This window comes from Oncorhynchus mykiss, chromosome 23, assembly GCF_057628025.1.
Source record: "Oncorhynchus mykiss isolate SJ-2025 chromosome 23, ASM5762802v1, whole genome shotgun sequence".
Classification (NCBI taxonomy): domain Eukaryota; kingdom Metazoa; phylum Chordata; class Actinopteri; order Salmoniformes; family Salmonidae; genus Oncorhynchus; species Oncorhynchus mykiss.
Window position 1 is genome coordinate 20,874,113 of NC_143044.1, and position 22,087 is coordinate 20,896,199.

General features: G+C 42.4%; 1 protein-coding gene across 1 annotated transcript in view; it reads right to left on the reverse strand.

The window, feature by feature from the left end:
- The window catches only part of LOC110502559 (attractin-like protein 1), a 350,265-nt gene that overhangs the window by 180,159 nt on the left and 148,019 nt on the right, over positions 1-22,087 (reverse strand). The window contains exons 22-25 of the mRNA XM_021580677.3: positions 20,722-20,774; positions 8,826-8,920; positions 8,562-8,640; positions 6,604-6,761 (exon numbers count right to left, since the gene is read on the reverse strand). Of these exons, the coding sequence (XP_021436352.2) occupies positions 6,604-6,761; positions 8,562-8,640; positions 8,826-8,920; positions 20,722-20,774 (385 nt within the window). The remainder of the gene's footprint in view (positions 1-6,603; positions 6,762-8,561; positions 8,641-8,825; positions 8,921-20,721; positions 20,775-22,087) is intronic.

Below are 22,087 nucleotides of genomic sequence, written 5' to 3' on the forward strand. Positions count from 1 at the left end.
AAACCATGATGCTGCCACCACCATGTTTGACAGTGAGGATGGTGTGTTCAGCTGTGTTGCTTTTACGCCAAACATAACGTTTTGCATTGTTGCCAAAAAGTTCAATTTTGGTTTCATCTGACCAGAGCACCTTCTTCCACATGTTTGGTGTGTCTCCCAGGTGTCTCGTGGCAAACTTTAAACAACACTTTTTATGGATATCTTTAAGAAATGGCTTTCTTCTTGCCACTCTTCCATAAAGGCCAGATTTGTGCAATATACGACTGATTGTTGTCCTATGGACAGAGTCTCCCACCTCAGCTGTAGATCTCTGCAGTTCATCCAGAGTGATCATGGGCCTCTTGGCTGCATCTCTGATCAGTCTTCTCCTTGTATGAGCTGAAAGTTTAGAGGGACGGCCAGGTCTTGGTAGATTTGCAGTGGTCTGATACTCCTTCCATTTCAATATTATCGCTTGCACAGTGCTCCTTGGGATGTTTAAAGCTTGGGAAATCTTTTTGCATCCAAATCCGGCTTTAAACTTCTTCACAACAGTATCTCGGACCTGCCTGGTGTGTTCCTTGTTCTTCATGATGCTCTCTGCGCTTTTAAAGGACCTCTGAGACTATCACAGTGCAGGTGCATTTATACGGAGACTTGATTATACACAGGTGGATTGTATTTATCATCATTAGTCATTTAGGTCAACATTGGATCATTCAGAGATCCTCACTGAACTTCTGGAGAGAGTTTGCTGCACTGAAAGTAAAGGGGCTGAATAATTTTGCACGCCCAATTTTTCCGTTTTTGATTTGTTAAAAAAGTTTGAAATATCCAATAAATGTCGTTCCGCTTCATGATTGTGTCCCACTTGTTGATTCTTCACAAAAAAATACAGTTTTATATCTTTATGTTTGAAGCCTGAAATGTGGCAAAAGGTCGCAAAGTTCAAGGGGGGCGAATACTTTCGCAAGGCACTGTATCTCTCTCTTGTCATTAGATCAGTCCAGCCGGAGAAACCCAAGGCAACACATCTCACCAGCCTAACTCTGCTTCCATCTGACACACTTTGAAGCGGACACAGCTAGTCTGACCTGGGCTACACATCCCAGAATATGACTGGTCTGGAAGTCTTTATATGATAATAGATACAGAAAACTTGGCATACTTGGACTCAAAATCCAAAGAGTTTCTTCTCAAAGGATGAGTCAGTCAGATAAAATGACAGATGTTGGTGGTGCCATTCACTGAGGGTGAGACATCACTATATTTCATATAAATCAGATTTGCATTACATACTAAATCAAACTTCGGAGCAAAACAATATATAACTAATAATTGAGACTGGCCATTAGAAATCCTCTGGACAATTCCCCATCATTACCGTGTCCGTGTCGGAAGCCACCAAGGTCAAGAGAGCGGCGGGGCCTAGTCTCGTGTTACTGGCGAAAATGCGTCCGACTGAGATGGCTCTATATGCGGCTGTGGGTTAGTGCTCATGATAATCATGATAATGAACTTCTCACGTTACCATCTCATCTGTATAGAGCTCTGATAAAACAGCATTTATGGGAAATACTTATGAGCCCCGATCAATGGACGGATTACCTTAACACATGCTGCAGGACAGTCTGCAATCAACTGCTACATTCATATCGGAATACTACCAGAGCACCTTCAACATTCTTTATGTGATATTCCCCTTTATGTAATGCTTATCTGTTTGAATGTCTGTTTGGTTGCTGCATCTAAAACCAGCTGGTGCTGCTCTGTTGTTCTCTCCCCGAAAGCTAAGACATTAAAATAAGAAAACATTTAATTACCTAGAAAAGCAGTGGGGACCGGGAGAGAAATCCCAAATATGAGCTACAGAGTGTGTGACAGTCCCAGAAGATGTGCAGCTCCTCTTTCAGATATTGCATTGCAACATATGTCTAGCACAGGCCTGGGCAAAGGCCGGCTCGCCTGATTCAATACAGCCCGCGGAATCATGCTCATGCTCAGTTTTTGAAAAACGTATTTGTTATTCAAACTAAAAGTCCAATGAATACTTTGTGTAATGATTTAACTCCCACTGCTCGTGGGACATTTATTTTGAAGTCACGTATAAATAACAACTGCACGAGGACAGACAGTGACTGACAGGCTGACACACACACACGACACAGTTACAAATAGTAGCAAGCTAGAAATTGCGCAAAAATGAGTTTTTCCAAAGAGTTCAAAGAAAAGGCAAGTAGACAATGAATGCAGGGTGTTCCAGCAAGAGTGGACATTGAAATATGTATTTATTGAGGTATCAGGGAAAGATGTGTGCTTAGTGTGCAAAGAGAGCACAAGACAAAGCATGCAGAGAAATATAGGAATATGTCCTCTGAGCAGAGGGCAAGTGCATCAAAATAGTATTTTTCTCAGATGCAAAAGCAGCAAGAACATTTCACAAAACTGCATTCAGCAAACAACGGAATTGCGAGAGCTAGCTACAGTATATATCGTCCCACAAAATTGCTAAACATAGCAAGTAATTCGCTGAGGGCGAATTCATAAAATAATGTTTAATTGACTCTGCAGCAATACTTTGCCCCGACAAGAAAGAGCCGTTTGAAAATGTTTCCCTGTCAAGACAAACAGTGACACGGCGTGTTGATGACATCTCAGAGAATATGGAAGAATAGTTGAAAGACAAGGCAAAGGATTGCACCTATTTCTCCTTGGCTCTGAATGAGAGCAGTGATGCACGTGACACGGCGCAGTTGTTGATATTCTTACGAGGTATAACCCCAGACGTTGAAATTACAGAGGAGTTTGTTTCAGTGCAGTCAATGAAGAGCACAACCACAGGGAAATATTTATTGGAGGAGGTTAATAAGTGTGTGGAAAAGCTGGGACTGAGTTTTGAAAAGTTATCCAGTGTGACCGTTGATGGGAGCCAAAACATTGGCCTTTTGAAAAGGATACAAGATCAAGTAGCTGAGCTGAACCCAGATAAGAAAATGATTTTCCTGCATTGCATTATTTATCAGGAGGTGCTCTGGAAATGTGTTCTGGAAATGAGCCATGTTGTGGATACAGTCACTAAAGTGGTAAACTTCATAAGAGCAAAATCTTTAAACCACAGGCAGTTTGTCTCACTGTTGGAAGAGACAGAGTCGGGGAATGCTGATCTCCCCTACCACACAAACGTGAGATGGCTGAGTTTGGGGAAGGTGCTTAAAAGGGTGTGGGACCAGAAGTCGGAGATGGCTGAGTTTGGGGAAGGTGCTTAAAAGGGTGTGGGACCAGAAGTCGGAGATGGCTGAGTTTGGGGAAGGTGCTTAAAAGGGTGTGGGACCTGAAGTCAGAGATTGCTGAGTTTTTGCAAATGAAAGGAAAATATGTGGATTTCCCTCAACTGCAAGATAAAGAATGGTTGGCTGATTTTGCTTTTAATGTGAACATCATGGCCCTCATGAATGAATTGGATTCCAAACTAGGGAAGGGCCTTTTTGCACATCAGATGTACAGCCTTGTCAAAGCCGTCAAGGGAAATTTACTCAACCTGACTCGCCAAGTAGAAGCCAACAATCTCACCCACCTTCCGACACTACTAGTCTGTTCCCTATCAGATGGTCAGTGAGAGAAGTATACGTCGCTGCTGCGTGCTTTGAACGGTGAGTTTTCTCATCGTTTTGATGATTTCAAAGTGTTGGAAAATAACATGCTGTTGGTTTCCTCTCCTTTCACCTTCAATGTGGATAAGGTGCCCAAAGACCTGCAACCTGAGCTTATCGATCTTCAGTCTGATGCAGTGATTGGAGAACTATTCAAAACAATGTCACTTGAGGTTCTATGCATCTCTCGATGAACAAAACTTCCCTAAGATTAGGAGTCATGCTCAGAAGATGTCTGTACTGTTTGGGTCAACCTATGTATGTGAACAGACATTTTCAGTAATGAAATATAACAAGTCACGGCATAGATCAGCTCTTACTGACTCTCACCTCTCAGCAATCCTGCACATAGCAACGTCAGAAACTATACCTTCATTGCATGTTTAATAATGAAAATGCCTACCAAAAGGAGAGCATGAATGTGGTTTATTTCTGTGCATGTTAAAAAAGTTAATTATTTAAGTAGCATATCTGAATGTGATTTACAGTAGATATATCTGTCAACACAGTCATACACATGATGTATAATCCTGTAATATGATTCTGGCCCGCGATGGCACAAATGTATTCGAATGTGGCCCTCCATGGAAAATAATCGCATATCCAATACCTCCATTTTCTTTCTTTTTTTTTGCTCAGGACTATTTGAGTGTCTCAGTGTTGATTAACTAAGCATGCTACTTGCAGTCAGTCCATTCAATCAGATTTCAGCTCGTTTTATCACAACATTGGGTGTGACAGATATCTTAAAATATCACCGCCAAAGTCTACTTCAATTTTATGGATCATAAGATTAAACCATGAATATTTTGTATGGCTGTCTCAGTATTAAGGCAATCCTAAATAATTGATGGCGACACTACAAAACTCACGGATCATTAAAGATTATATTTTTGCCAAACACGTTTTATTATAGTTTATGCTCAAGGTCCTATCATGGCTTTATGCCTTAAAGAGACAGACCGAGAGTTCTAGAGCCATTTCACATATTTATATGTTCTGTAGAGACAGATATTGTTTAAATCAGATATTGTTTTCCAACAGTCCTCTCAAGCGATCAAATCCATTGTAGGAAGTATAAAACCCACATATTTTTGTAGGGGCAATTGTTCTCTGAGATTGAACAGTTATGACTATAACTACTGTTCCCTGAAGGAGGAAAATGAGGTACAGCACAGCTATGGTGACTTTAAGCGTTACTCTACTGAAGAACATTAGAATCCTGACAAGGCCAATGAACACCATGCCTCACCAGAAGCCCTCCTTTCTACAGGTGATAAACCAGAGGCACGGATTAATGACATACATTTTCACCCCTCTTCACCATACATTTTCACCCCTCTTCACCCCTCTTCACCACCCCTCTTCACCAGGTTCACCAGGTGTTGTAACACCAGGTGTTGTATCTCTGCGACATAGTCCACACCCCCCGAATTGAGCTGCCCATGCACAGTGCACCCCACCCTCAGGGGGATAGGTCTGTCATGATCACCTTGCGGGAAATAGCTCGACCCATGGGGTCCCCAGCGACAACGACCGCGGGTCCCTCTATCGAGCTGAGACCATAGGTATGATGAGACACCCACAGTGACTAGCGGTTTAGGTGGTGCAATGATGCGTCCAAGCCAGTGTCTACCACCCGCCGCTGGAAAGTTTGCAACAGCCCGAGGGGAACCACAGCGATCATAGAAACCATCATCCCAAATAGGCAAAAATGGGACGAAGCAAAGCAGGAAACCGGCCACCCTCTGCAGGGACAAGAACGCACGATTCTACACTCTGAGTCTAACTCAAGATCCAGAAACAGAATGCGTTGAGATGTAGTCAAACAGCTCTTCTCTTGATTCACTATGAAACCCAGAGACGGAACCTGGGAAACCAGCATGAATGTGTGTAACACCACCTGCACCCTCAACTCGGATACCACCAGCCATTCGTCCAGGTAGTTCAATATCCTGAGCCCCAATATCCTGAGCCCCAATATCCTGAGCCGTCAACAGTGAAGAGGTGACTCCAGGATGCTGGCCTTCTAGGCAGAGTTGCAAAGAAAAAGCCATATCTCAGACTGGCCAATAAAATAAAATGATTAAGATGGGCAAAAGAACACAGACACTGGACAGAGGAACTCTGCCTAGAAGGCCAGCATCTCGGAGTGGCCACTTCACTGTTGACGTTGAGACTGGTGTTTTGCGAGTACTATTTAATGAAGCTGCCAGTTGAGGACTTGTGAGGCGTCTGTTTCTTAAACTAGAAACTAATGTACTAGTCCTCTTGCTCAGTTGTGCAACGGGGCATCCCACTCCTCTTTCTATTCTGGTTATAGCCAGTTTGCGTTGTTCTGTGAAGGGATTAGTACACAGCGTTGTACGAGATCTTCAGTTTCTTGGCAATTTCTCACATGGAATAGCATTCATTTCTCAGAACAAGAATAGTCTGACGAGTATCAGAAGAAAGTACTTTATTTCTGACCATTTATAGCATGTAATCAAACCCACAAATGCTGATGCTCCAGATACTCAACTAGTCTAAAGAAGGCCAGTTTTATTGCTTCTTTAATCAGAACAACCGTTTTCAGCTGTGCTAACATAATTGCATAAGGGTTTTCTAATGATCAATTAGCGTTTAAAATAGATCAACTTGGATTAGCTAACACAACGTGCCATTGGAACACAGGAGTGATGGTTGCTGATAATGGGCCTCTGTACGCCGATGTAGATATTCCATAAAAAAATCTGCCATTTCCAGCTACAATAGTAATTTACAACATTAACAATGTCTACACTGTATTTCTGATCAATTTGATGTCATTTTAAATGGACAAAATTGGCTTTTCTTTCAAAAACAAGGACATCTCTAAGTGACCCCAAACTTTTGAACGATAGTGTAAATATTTTTAAACCTAATTTAATGTATCTCCATGGGTTGGGATGTAAAGCAGTTGTGGATTGTGAGATCACTACTGACAGAACCTCACCTGGATCTTGATTGGCCAGGAGAAGTTGCTGACGTAGACATAGAAGGTGATGTTGGAGTTGACCCGGAAGTTGAACTTCTCACAGGAGAAGCTGTCTCTGTGTTCCTGGATATTGGTCTTGGACACAATGGGCACCTCTTCACCAGAGATGGTGCCAGCTAGGGGGGAGAAGTGTGAGTCGTCATGGGAAGGACACAGAGGATAATACAGTCGGTCAAGGTCAAGCACACATACAGTTGAAGTCAGAAGTTTACATAAACCCAATTAGCATTTGGTAGCATTGCCTTTAAATTGTTTTATTTGGGTCAAACGTTTTGGGTAGCCTTCCAAAAGCTTCCCACAATAAGTTGGGTGATTTTTGGCCCATTCCTCCTGACAGAGCTGGTGTAACTGGGTCAGGTTTGTAGGCCTCCTTGCTTGTTCTATGGGATTGAAGTTGGTGCTTGGTGATGGCCACTGCTTGGGGTCATTGTCCATTTGGAAGACCCATTTGAGACCAAGCTTTAACTTCCTGACTGATGTCTTGAGATGTTGCTTCAATATATCCACATCATTTTCCTCTCTCATAATGCCATCTATTTTGTGAAGTCCCTCCAGCAGCAAAGCACAACATGATGCTGCCACCCCCGTGCTTCACGGTTGGGGTGGTGTTCTTTGGCTTGCATGCCTCCCCCTTTTCCTCCAAACATAACGATGGTCATTATGGCCAAACAGTTATATTTTTTGTTTCATCAGACAAGAGGACATTTCTCTAAAAAGTACGATCTTTGTCCCCATTTGCAGTTGCAAGCCGAAGTCTGGCTTTTTTATGGTGGTTTTGGAGCAGTGGCTTCTTCCTTGCTGAGCGGCCTTTCAGGTTATGTCGATATTGGACTCATTTTACTGTGGATATATATATACTGTTGTACCTGTTTTCTCCAGCATCTTCACAAGGTCCTTTGCTGTTGTTCTAGGATTGATTTGCACTCCAACCTAAGTGCATGTAAACTTCCGACTTCAACTGTATAGGTACAGAGGGCATAAGTACTGCTGTGACAGTTCCGCCAGTCAAACAAAACCACGTTTAGTGATGACAGTCGAGAGTAAAAATGGGTAGCCAGGCTACTGACAGTGATGTTTTAGAAGAAAGATGCACAGATTCTAGCAGCGAGAGTGGGTGTAACCTGTCAACACACATGTAACTCCCATCCAGAGACTTGATCTGTTCAAACAAAGCTTTAAAAAATGTAAGGAAAGTGTAATTCTACTTCCTTTACAAAAAAGAGACATGCATGTATATTTTAAGTAGTCCAAATTGAAGACATTATCAAGAATACTGCATTAATAGGGCAGACTTTGGGACAGCTTTAATAAAAGATTACCCCAACTACTTTATCAGTGCCATAACACAGACTCACTGTAATTGTTCAGCACATATATTCTGAAGCCCTAAAGTTTCATCTCAAATTAAGTAAAAAAATGTAAAATAAAATGTTAAAAAAAAGAGTTCTGGGCCCTTAACATGGGAACAGTCTGGGCAAGGTTTTATCTTAATTGAAATCACACAAAAACACTTCAGAAATGCCCTAATGCCATAATTAAAAATATCGCCACTGCCTTTTTCAAAAGGGGCATTCCTCTACAGACATTCTTGTCTAATGAGAGACACTGAGAAGAACAACAAAGGCACCATTCCCTCTGGGTAAGATGACAAATAGAGTGAGATTCTGTACATCAGAGATTGTACGTTTTATTTTTACCATCTCAGGTGACTAGTACACTATTCAAATGTCCTATAATGGATTCTGTAGTGCACGGGGTGTACACTGTATGGTGCTGAATGGGTTATATCCACCTTAGTGACTATAGCTAGGTGGTCAGTCACAATCAATGTTGTCAAACAGTCAAATAAACACTGACATTTACTACAGCACATACCGATCCAAACTATGGCGAAATGATCAGCTAAGACAAGTTACCTGTTGATCCAATAGACCAGGTGATGTTGAGGTTGAAGTTGTTGGATGCATTGATCGACATGTCCAAGTTCTTGTTGCTCTGTAAAATATGACCACAAAACGAGGTCGAACACGTGTATTCCACACCAACATTATGATGACTTGGAATAATACTTATGTGGGTTTTCTCTTCTTTACATAATCGATGCATGACATACATAACAGAAAGGCTACATGAGACGGTCCCGCAGGATGACTGAGGGAGGCCTCTGTGTGGTTACTGACCTGTTCAGGGGTGGCCATGAAGTTGATGGCGGTGTAGTGGTGGTCATCCTCCTGCAGAAGGCTGAAGGTGAACTGGTAGTCAATCAGCAGGTTGTCTGCAGGGACAGAGAGACAAACAGAATATTAGGGATGTATTCTTAAAGTGCAGGGACACAGAGTCAGAACAACTCCTGTCGGGAAGAGTTGCCCAGGAATCAGACCACAACAAGTGCAAGTGACTGCCTTCCTTTTCATATCAATAATGCAGTATTTCAATCAGCACAAGCTGTACTAGGAAACAAGAGTAGAGGAAGATCAATATGACATGGGTGTACGGCTAATAGAAAGTATTCACTGGGATTCAATGCCCGTTCTATTTTTATAAACGTTTGTCCTATTCAATGACAGGGCCTCATTGTCTGAGCCACAATGGGCTGTAATGCTGGGATTTGGAACATTTACCATCTGGACCACAGCAGGACTCTAGGAAGGTCACCTTGTCTGATTCCATTCAGAAGACAGCCCTTGATTCAAAGGGTACAGTCTAGGAGGAGCCATGTGGGAGACGGTCTCTATTGGATTGTCAATATGCTCAGCAGGACGGTTCACTAACCCCTTCAGATCACTGTTATTAACTATTCAGATGAGTTCAGGTTCCACCAGGGGTGCACAACTAGGGTTGCAAAGGGTCAGAAACTTTTTTCACTGGAAATTTGCCATGGGATGTTAAGCCCTGGAATTTGGGGAATTGTGCTTAAATTCATCAAAAAAAAGTTAGCTTACAACAGTGAACCTTTTTTGTGGGATACACATAAGGCAATTCAAGGTCTTGTGGCATATTTTGGTTAAACTATCCCCAATTCAATGGAATTCCAACCCTCTGCATACATAGTGCATTCTTCCATCACATGTACAGCTGATTCTCAAGATCTTGCACACTAATGAGATTGAGCACACACTACTACACTGTCTGAACCAAGGACTACATGATTTCTAGTCTTGATTACAATACTGGGTGGGGTGAATATATTTTATATGACATACATTATTTTTTGTTAAATAGTAAATAGTAGCCTACAGCAAAGTGTGTTTAAATCATTTCTAACTTGTTAACAATTTCTGATAGTTAGTTTTTGCTACCATGTGGGTTGTAGCTTGCTTGAGCCTGCTAACTGAGGAGTGTTAATTCATTTGTTTCCATGTTTCATTTTAAAACATGTCTCTTACAAAGGAGTTGTTTAATCTAACTGCTTAACTATTTACATGGAATTGTATTTGGGGTTTTTTACTCATTTTTTTCTAATCTTTCCAGGAAAATGACAAGGCACTACCTGATGTGTGGAGACATTTCACTACAGCTAATGCAGAAGGAAAAGCTGTGTACATAGATTCAGGGCATAACGTACAGACAAGGGTATGGTAGGGTGCGAGAACAGAGGAGGTAAACCTAGGGATTGAGTGACGATGAGAGAGGTTGCATCTCTGGAGGCACCAGTTAAGTTAGGTGAGGTCTCGCATGTGTGGGGGGCGGGACAAAGGAGCTATCTATCTACGGCATGTTGAGCGGGACTAGGGACTCCGCAGTAAACAAAACAATGAGAGCTACCCTAAACAACAGTATACAAGGCATATTGACATAAGAGAGAGGCATAAAGCAATCATGTGTTGATTGGGAGAGCCGAGACAACGGGTAAGACTTTGAATCTGCTCCTCAATGACATTGTGGCACTGAAAACAATGGATACACTACAAGAGAGCCAAGGAAATGGTTAGGTATGTGAAGGGTCATCAAGTTATATCAAGCAATCTACCTCACCAAGCAAAGTGAGAAGAATAAGAGCACCACATTGAAGCTGCCCAGCAACACCTGTTGTGGTGGTGTTGTCACCATGTTTGACAGTCTCCTGGAGGGGAAGGTGTCTCCAAGAAATGGTCATATCGCAGTCTGCAGATATGGACAGCCCCATCAAGAGGATCCTCCTGGATGATGTATTTTGGGAGAGTGTGGTAAGCAGCCTGAACCTCCTGAAACCTATAGCAGTAGCCATTGCAAGGATTGAGGGAGACAATGCCATCCTGTCTGATGTTCATACTCTGCTTGCAGATGTAAGAGAAGAAATCTGTACTGCAGAAGAAGAAACTGCAGTTCTGAAAAACATGAAAAAGCGTGAAGATATCTGCCTGAAGCCCATACATGCCGCAGCGTACATGTTGGACCCCAAGTATGCTGGCAAGAGCATCCTCTCTGGTGCAGAGATCAACAAGACCTATGGTGTCATCACTACCGTGGCCTGGATGAGGGCAAGTTTCTTGGCAGTCTGGCGAAGTACACTTCCAAGCAAGGGCTTTGGGATGGAGATGTAATATCGCAGTCGTGCCAACATATCTCCTCAGCCACCTGGTGGAAGGGACTTTGTGGATCTGAGGTTCTTTCCCCTGTTGCCTCCATCATCCTCCAAATCCCACCAACATCAGCCGCCTCAGAGTGCAACTGGTCCTTGTTTGGGAACACACACACCAAAGCATGCAACAGGCTGACCAATACAAGAGTTGAAAATTTGGTGGCCATCCAGGCTAATTTTTGGCTTTTTGAGCCTGACAACGAGCCATCCTCAACAAGGTTGGAAAGTGACAGTGAAGATGAGGCCTCAGAGTCTGATGTTCAAGAGGTGGACATTGAGGAGGTCCAGGGAGAAGACATGGAAGCCTGAGAGGACGACAACCAAAGCTTTAGTTTCTAGACTACTAAAATTACAGATGTATGTTGAAAACATTTTTGGGAGATGTGATGGATCATTGGGGATCATTCAATATTCCCTTTCTTTTGTTGTTCAGTGAAATCATCCCATGTGAAGAGTCAACTCATTGAATTAAAGTTAAATTCGTAACTAAAATGTTTTTTTATATATTTATTGGAAGGATTTAATCATTTGCAATTATGTCTACTTATGATAAGGTAAAATGTTTATGTTTCTGTCTCTATATCAGGGTGGCAGGGTAGCCTAGTGGTTAGAGCGTTGGACTAATAACCCACAGGTTGCAAGTTCAAATCCCTGAGCTGACAAGGTACAAATCTGTCGTTCTGCCCCTGAACAGGCCGTCATTGAAAATAAGAATTTGTTCTTAACTGACTTGCCTAGTTAAAAAAAATACAATATGGTAAATATATCCAATATAAAAAACATCTACATTTAAATGGATTAATATTAATTTGCATATATTCCAGTTAATTCCCACATATTCTCACGGCAAGTTTCAACCTCTGAATATTCCCCAAAATGTGCAACCCAATGCACCCAACTCCGGTACTCAAGTGGTTGCAGGTCCTACTGGTTTTCCTTTTTTGCAATTTGATCAGACATCGGAGGCCAGGTATGTGCACTCTCTGCACTCTCTGGGCATATGAACTCATCAATTCAGTGCCAGGGACCATTTGAAAATGCAGGGATACAGTCCTTGTGGACTGGAGTTGTGCATCCTGCGAAGCCTATAAACACAATGACCATCACAACCAAACCCCACTCGCTATGAGGAAATGCCATTTTCATAGTCAGTCAATGACAGCTGAATGCACTACATGTCTCAGAAGCTCACACTGTGCCATTCACTTCTCCATTTCACGGCTTCTATGAACTGCTGTTTATCAGCCACGTGAGAAGAACAAACAATTGTTTATCATCGTTCTAACTCGACAAAATAATACTCCTGCTGAGTTCAGAGAGGACTTCATTTGACTTCCTTTCAGAACGCACATTTCAAGCCTTAGCGAGACGAAAGGAAATTATGTTCGACAAATAGTTGCATTTTGTTTAGTCGCCATGCCGAATTAAAGGAATTAGCAGATATCAGATCAAAGCCAATGCGTGACTCTTTCTCCCTCCTGCTTCGGGCACACACGTTGCTGTGTGTTGTTTATCCCATAAGGGTCTTCTGTAAACTTCAAACAGTTCTACATGCTCTGTAAAGAGGACACAGAAGTGCAGAGAAATTCAAAAAGGACATTGTGAGTTTTCTAGGGTGTTTGGTACCAGTGTATGGTGCTTATTAATGTACAGTATACTTAGACAAATGCCGAGCCCACTCAAAGAACCCCTGCTGAAAACAATGACATTAGTGGACAAAGTGGAAGACTTGTCAAGTTGCACAACCCTTTTCAACATCTAACATGTTTCAATATGTTAGATTTCATGCCTGATATAATATTTGCCACTGTGACGCAAAAGCAACAAGTGCAAATTAAAACTCCCATCAGAGAAATAACAAAACAATTTCCCCTCGGATAATCTAAATTATTTGCATACATTACATAAATGTGAACATGTTCATTGGGCACACATTTGACCTTACAAATATAACTTACATAAGGTAATGTAAGCATCAAATGAGCTACACAAGACTAAAGTTGCTATAGACAAGTCATGGTTTTAGCATACTGTAACTTTATTCCGAATCTAAAAGAAAGAGCAAAATCTCACCTGTAAAGTCATTTCATACTTAGAAGTCTGCATCCAGTAAGTTGAAACAGCATGATGCCCTATTCAATATCAGTGATACAGGATGCAGTTGGAGATTTCATTGAATGCCTGTTACTATTCATTACCTTGCATTTGAAACACTTTCTTCAAAGACAAATAAATGCATGTATAGCATTAGTACAGAGGGAAAGCAATTAGTTAAAAAACACCAATAACCAGGTTTCCATCCAACCTTTTTACGCAAGTAAAGTACATAAAAGAAAATGTAACGACAAGGTGGGTTCTTTTTGTGTAGGTTAGAGTTTTTCATCATGAATCTTGTTCTGGAGGCAGCTCTGCATTGTGGTCATTAGCTGGCACAGTCACAAAGTCCTACAACCTTACCTTGACCACACTGCTAACCCAAATGCCTAAATTAAATTAAGACAAAAAAAGCACATTTTTGTTTTCATGAATTTTTACAGTATAGCCAATTTAGACTTTGCAGCTTGCCTATCTAAGGGGAAATTGTTCAGTTCTGCCTCCAGGACAAGACAATAGATGTCAACCTGCGCTTTTGAGGGGTTGGTTAAATGTGGAAGAAACATTTCAGTTGAATGCATTCAGTTGTGCAACTGACTAGGTATCCCCTTTCCCCTTCTTTATGTCTGTAATTCATTCTGCCAGAAATGGCGGTGGGAATGCCTTTATGCGCAAATACTGAAAAAATAACCATCATGCGGTAAACTTGGAGTCTCGCAATGATATGTTGTGTAGTCCTCCCACTACGACTCGGGAAAGCATGCAGTTTATCAATGCAATGATATGTTGTGTAGTCCTCCCACTACGACTCGGGAAAGCATGCAGTTTATCAATGCAATGATATGTTGTGTAGTCCTCCCACAACGACTCGGGATAGCATGCCGTTTATCAGGCTACTTCACAGGGTGGTGACAAGTGCACAGTGATGAGCTTGATGCTCCCATCCAATTAACATTGAGGGTCTTATTCTAATGACATGATGATCAATGCTTGGCTGCCGTTTGACTAATAAAAAATGATCTTACTCTTTTGTTCATATTAATCTCATCATGTGGGCTAAACTACCTGCATTGTATATGTGAGCTGCTGACTTTAGCGCACATGCCAAGACCAGAGGAGGCACATTCGCTATATAACGCAACATATTTTGTGACAACCCGCTGGAAACCCTTTTAACTTGACTTGTTTGTTTTATTTAGTACGTGGGAATTTAACCACAAACGTTCTGTTCATGTGCACCATCATCATACACACCCTTTTTATCTGCAACATGAAACATAGTTCCGGTGGGAAAATACGCATATCGTTTTTATGCAGATGTTAGAATATTCGCATGGAAACTATTGAGAATTTACACTCGGGACACTTGCTCAGAAGAAGTGGTTTCCTTGATTATTCTGGACCCCCAGGTAATGTGACACCTATAATGGAGGTATCTTCTGTAAAATAGCTATGAACATGTGCTTGTCTGATGGTAATACTCAGCTTGTCTGATGGTACTACTCAGCTGTCTGTGCCAACTGCCTGACTGATAATGCTCAGACATCTATTGTACAATTAAGTTGTCTGCTCAGTATAACTAAAATTAGTTTAAATGGAGATTATTCCCTTAGTCGAGTCGACCAGACACTCTTCGTGACAACACCGAGGTTCAAGACCATAGTCTACACAGCCAGTCTACAATTAGCAAGTAGAGATTATCAGCACAGAGAAGCCTCCGTGCTTGCGTCTGGGGAGAGTATCTCTCTCACTGTATCTATCTGACACTGGTTAGGCGTCTGCGCAGAGTGTCTGTCAGATAGTGTTTAGTGTTTAGTGCAGAGTGCCTGATCCTCTCATGATAAGGGGCTTGAGGGTTTGAGGCTGGTAATGGCGGGTGGCGGGGCTGGTGGGACACACTTGGTGGCTCCTTCTTATTAGGGCCTTCTAGCTGACACTGATCCACTGTGAGGGAAACTCATTACCCACACTAACCTGGTCAGCCACTGACGACCAGCTTCCTCATTAGCATCAGCCATGATTACATTCCAGTGGGAACCCACTGGGCACACACTGGTTGAATCAACGTTGTTTCATTGTAATTTGTCAACGTATTGTGACATGTTTTCAACTCATTTCAACCAGAATTGTAAAAATGTCTACTTAAATACTTGGACTTCAGTAAATGAATCAACTTATGATGAGGTTGAGTAGTGTTTGACATTGTATATGCCATTCCACAGACCACCATACAGTATATTAAATATAGGATGAAAAAGATTTTTAACATTTATGTCGAATTTGTCTACGCAATTTCTACATATACATAGTTCTGATGATTATGTTGATATTAGATTGATGTAACTACCTGTTAGTCAGGTTAAGTCAAATAATTTAAGTTTAAGTTTTACCCTAATTTCAATGTTTACAACTCTGGTTGAACAGTACTGGTCACATGAGGGGTTAAATGTGGAAGACACATTTCAGTTGAAGGCATTCAGTTATACAACTGATGAGGTATCCCCCATTCCCTTCATACTTTTTTCAAATCCAATGTATTTTCACGTTGATTGGAAGAATGACCTAGATCAGTTTCCAATGGTAGGTAGTATTAGGCCTACCATTAGTAATTACTAAGTACTATTATTAGTAGTAGAAGTACATATTGAAGCCATAAAGTAGTTGTAGAAGTACTAGTAGTTAGACTAGTACAGTAGCAACATCTCCATTAATAAAATGTAATTCCTCATCATTATTACTCTCACTATCATTATTAGTGTCATTGTGCTAGATTTCTGCCTTGTCACAATTGGTTAAATAATTAGTATGTAATGAACGTGCAAAGTAAACATCAATCCCCTCAAATAGAGGATGTCACACTCAGTTCCCAGAAGGCCGTGTGTGCTACCCTTCAGTCGCCCTGATTCATTAGGCATAATTGGCCCAATTAGTCTCTTTAACCTTCACATCCACATCCCAGCTTAGACATCCGCACATCCTACATGTCCAACAAATCCTACACATCTGCACTGGTAATGCTTCCAGGAAAGGCAGGGATTGACTCACAATAGCTAGCCATTAGCTAAACAGCATGATAAAAGCTTTGAATCTTGATTGGTTATGACATAATTGTAGCACTTAAGTGGGGCTTAACCTTTGAGCCTAAGTTTCTGCGCTCGTGACATAATGGAAAACACTATCAGTCATCAAACATGGCCGACCTTTCAGTCCTCTGAGGTGAACGACAGCTTTGCTGATGACCCTGCCTGTTATGGAGATTTGAAATGCCATGTAGGAGGAAAATCAGTCCCACTTTCTCACAGACCTCAAATAGAGCTCTTATTTGTCCTCCCTGTCCACCGTGAGATCTGAATAGCATGCTAATAGATGATTTACAGCCACTTTTCTATTTGATAGAATAGCGTATGATAAAGGAACACAGGAAACAAATGTATTTCTAATGCGCCATTTAGAGTATTCGTGTGCTTGTTTGGCCATGTTCAAACAGACCTGGCAGATAGCTTGTCCATTTGCTCCCTAATGACTTTGAACCCTCTCAACCGATGCAGGGGAACGATCAGGATATGACATGTTCCTCAGGGGACACAGTCCGTAGCCAAACAGAGATAGGCGGATAGACACCTCTCAGAGTGACCATAGTGATTGGGAGTGATCTCCACAGCCACGTCCTCCACTGCCTCCTGGTAACTGTGGGTACACTGTACAGCGAGGGTGCCACCTAGTGCCCTCCTTACTCAGACATAATGCCAGTCAGCTGAACAGACAATCTGTCATGAGCAACAGAAGACAGTGGGGGCGACAGTGAGTGATGCCGGTGCATGTACTTAACCTTTCTAAAGCTGGTTAGAATCTGATAATACAAATACAGAACAATAGTTGACAGTACCGATTGGTGTTTTTAGATAGAGATTTGTTTTCTATATATCTGGATGTGTTTTGATGTTGTGAAGGGTTGTGTTGTTCTAGAGCTCTGGTTGCTCTTCTTCCTTTAAAGAACTTAAAGGACAGTCCACAGTTTTTTTTATGGTGGGTGTTTTAATAGCTCTGAATATCAACTATTGAAACAAATGTTGAAACTACATGTAGTGTGTGGTATATGTACAGTACATGGTTAGTTTTGAACTAGGTAAATAAAAAACATTGCTTTGACAAAAAATGTTTGCATTTGTTCTGAACAAAGGGATACTTGATGATTTCCTGACCTAAGCAATTCTGACTAATAGCATCAAAGTTAAAACATTTTATTTTTTATTTATTTATTTCACCTTTATTTAACCAGGTTGGCAAGTTGAGAACAAGTTCTCATTTACAATTGCGACCTGGCCAAGATAAAGCAAAGCACTTCGACACATACAACAACACAGAGTTACACATGGAGTAAAACAAACATACAGTCAATAATACAGTAGAAAAATAAGTCTATATATGATGTGAGAAAATGAGGTGAGAGGGGAGGTAAAGGCAAAAAAAGGCCATGGTGGCGAAGTAAATACAATATAGCAAGTAAAACACTGGAATGGTAGATTTGCAGTGGAAGAATGTGCAAAGTAGAAATAGAAATAATGGGGTGCAAAGGAGCAAAATAAATAAATAAATACAGTAGAGGATGAGGTAGTTGTTTGGGCTAAATTATAGATGGGCTATGTAAGGGTGCAGTAATCTGTGAGCTGCTCTGACAGTTGGTGATTAAAGCTAGTGAGGGAGATAAGTGTTTCCAGTTTCAGAGATGTTTGCAGTTCGTTCCAGTCATTGGCAGCAGAGAACTGGAAGAAGAGGCGGCCAAAGGAAGAATTGGTTTTGGGGGTGACCAGAGAGATAAACCTGATGGAGCACGTGCTACAGGTGGGTGCTGCTATGGTGACCAGCGAGCTGAGATAAGGGGGGACGTTACCGAGCAGGGTCTTGTAGATGACCTGGAGCCAGTGGGTTTGGCGACGAGTATGAAGCGAGGGCCAGCCAACGAGAGCGTACAGGTCGCAGTGGTGGGTAGTATATGGGGCTTTGGTGACAAAACAGATGGCACTGTGATAGACTGCATCCAATTTATTGAGTAGGGTATTGGAGGCTATTTTGTAAATGACATCGCCGAAGTCGAGGACCGGTAGGATGGTCCGTTTTACGAGGGTACATTTGGCAGCATGAGTGAAGGATGCTTTGTTGCAAAATAGGAAGTCAATTCTAGATTTGACTTTGGATTGGAGATGTTTGATGTGAGTCTGGAAGGAGAGTTTACAGTCTAACGAGACACCTAGGTATTTGAAGTTGTCCACATATTCTAAGTCAGAACCGTCCAGAGTAGTGATGCTGGACGGGCGGGCAGGTGCAGGCAGCGATCGGTTGAAGAGCATGCATTTAGTTGTACTTTTATTTAAGAGCAGTTGGAGGCCACGGAAGGAGAGTTGTATGGCATTGAAGCTTGCCTGGAGGGTTGTTAACACAGTGTCCAAAGAAGGGCCAGAAGTATACAGAATGGTGTCGTCTGCGTAAAGGTGGATCAGAGACTCACCAGCAGCAAGAGCGACATCATTCATGTATACAGAGAAGAGAGTCGGCCCAAGAATTGAACCCTGTGGCACCCCCATAGAGACTGCCAGAGGCCCGGACAACAGGCCCTCCGATTTGACACACTGAACTCTATCAGAAAAGTAGTTGGTGAACCAGGCGAGGCAGTCATTTGAGAAACCAAGGCTGTCGAGTCTGCCGATGAGGATATGGTGATTGACAGAGTCGAAAGCCTTGGCCAGGTCAATGAATACGGCTGCACAGTATTGTTTCTTATCGATGGCGGTTAAGATATTGTTTAGGACCTTGAGCGTGGCTGAGGTGCACCCATGACCAGCTCTGAAACCAGATTATATAGCGGAGAAGGTGCGTGGGATTCGAAATGGTGGGTAATCCGTTTGTTGACTTTGCTTTCGAAGACCTTAGAAAGGCAGGGTAGGATAGATATAGGTCTGTAGCAGTTTGGGTCAAGAGTGTCTCCCCCTTTGAAAAGGGGGATGACCGCAGCTGCTTTCCAATATTTGGGAATCTCAGACGACACGAAAGAGAGGTTGAACAGGCTAGTAATAGGGGTTGCAACAATTTCGGCAGATCATTTTAGAAAGAAAGGGTCCAGATTGTCTAGCCTGGCTGATTTGTAGGGGTCCAGATTTTGTAGCTCTTTCAGAACATCAGCTGACTGGATTTGGGAGAAGGAGAAATGGGGAAGGCTTGGGCGAGTTGCTGTGGGGGGTACAGTGCAGTTGACCGGGGTAGGGGTAGCCAGGTGGAAAGCATGGCCAGCCATAGAAAAATGCTTATTGAAATTCTCAATTATAGTGGATTTATCGGTGGTGACAGAGTTTCCTATCCTCAGTGCAGTGGGAAGCTGGGAGGAGGTGTTCTTATTCTCCATGGACTTTACTATACCTTTTTTGAGTTTGTGGTACAGGAAACAAATTTCTGCTTGAAAAAAGCTAGCCTTGGCTTTTCTAACTTCCTGTGTATATTGGTTTCTAACTTCCCTGAAAAGTTGCATATCGCGGGGGCTGTTCGATGCTAATGCAGAACACCATAGGATGTTTTTGTGTTGGTTAAGGGCAGTCAGGTCTGGAGAGAACCAAGGGCTATATCTGTTCCTGGTTCTACATTTCTTGAATGGGGCATGCTTATTTAAGATGGTGAGGAAGGCATTTTTTTAAATAACCAGGCATCCTCTACTGCCGGGATGAGGTCAATATCCTTCCAGGATACCCAGGCCAGGTCGATTAGAAAGGCCTGCTTGCTGAAGTGTTTCAGGGAGCGTTTGACAGTGATGAGTGGAGGTCGCTTGAGCGCTGACCCATTACGGATGCAGGCAATGAGGGAGTGATCGCTGAGATCTTGGTTGAAAACAGCAGAGGTGTATTTAGTATTTAATTGACAACCTCTCTCATAGAACTACATTCATGCATGACTACACTCAACAGGATTACTATTGGAAGTGACAGTACTTGAACTTTGTCCAAAACAGCTACCCTTACAACCCTGGTCAGTGGACCAAATTCCACCGGCTGATGCCAGCATCTGTTTTGAGTCAAATATTCCCCCATGTACTTTAACTTGAAAAACGACCAATTTGCTGCAAATGAGTCAAATCAATATGAGGCCAGTGATCTGACACTGACATCTGGAGACAGAAGCCCCTCTAAACCCTGCTACCATCTCCAGCTACAAATCTTTCAAAACAAGTTTTGAGCCAGACAAATCTACAGTCGATTGCTGCCATACTGCCTGGCACAGACTAAAAGCTTCCATCTGCTTAGCCAACTCACTTCGCGGCAAAGGTCAAAGAGATGTGCAGATGTGTGGTATGCTGCAACTGATCAGGACCACGGCAACATCTGGAGGACAAAGATGCAATGGAGACTCAGGTGTGACTGCAGCGGCGGGATACTTACAGTAGCACGTCCCTCTGAGGGGGTTGCCAAGGTAACGGTTCTCGGAGTCGCAACTGCAACAATAAGAGAGAAGGGGGAGAAGAATAGAAGACATAGAACAATGAGCTTAACAAGGTATCTGTCACTTTGCCAAAGCCATCACAGACTGTTAATAACATCATCACTGAGGGTTATTTTGGGCGATTCAGGGAAAAGTGTCCTGAGAGGCTGTTTGTAGAGGTAGTATCAGGGGTGACAGTACTGTGTGCTGCTTCTGGTGCTGTCCTCTCCCTGGATATGATGAGGTGATTTCCCCAGATAGCCCTATCTGACGATACCTCTCTGCTCAGGGGCAGGGGCCTTGTGTCTGTCTGTCTGTGTTCTGAACAGCAGGGGAGTTAGACGTCTACAGACAGCCCAGCTAGAGAACACCTTGAACGCTACTGAAAGACAGAGAGGACAGCTACAGTAGGACTTTACAGAGGCTTGAAAAATACGCTAAACTGAATAAGTGCTATTAAACAATAGTCAGGTGTGTGGATGACTCCATCAACCCTTAATTTGACCCTGTTTGTCAAGACAATCAGGCAGCCTTGACTCAAGTACTAAGACAAGGTCCTCAAAATGCAGGAAGAGAATTGAAAGCAGACTAGACTGAGGGGAGTCAGGAGTACCAGGTGTGAGGGTTGTTGCGGTAGGTGGCATTTGATCATATGGTCTGGTTTACGAAGCAGGGGTCATTACTGCAGTCCAAAGACCCATGTTTATTACCAATACTCAACTTCTACAAAACCCAGGAGGAGACCTTGGAAAGGGCAACCGTGTGGAAAACCGCCACTTTGTAAATACATACTCCACTATTTTGACAAGCCTATCGAAACAGATGTGATATATCGTTAAATCTGCCCCTTGATTCAATAAATGGATTCAGAACGTAATTGCTAGGGTTTGCAAGGCTGGTCAGGCAGTGGTTACAGCGAAATAAGGTAGGCAATGCTCACTGTCCTGTGCTTATACATAACAAAACAGATTTCATTCAGTGGCTGGCCAACCGTTGGTATGAGGGTCATAAAGTAGCAGTAATGAATATTTCACAGCCAAGGACGGAGCTTTATCCTTCTGTATTTGTTCTTATAGAGGGCGTTGTAAACAATAACCCCACAAAACAGCTCAAGAAGACTTCAATTCAAACACAAAGGCCGCAGCGGTGTTATCTGGTTTGTACGCCTCAGTCCCTCTATTTGTTGAAGGCCTTGTGAGGATACGAGTTTGGAACCGATTGTATTCCCCTTACACAAGGGCAAGGCAAAAATATTTTCCTCAGTTAATCTTAAGAACATGACAGCAATTTTAAGATGCACCACGGGGACTTTAGAAGGGGCCCCCA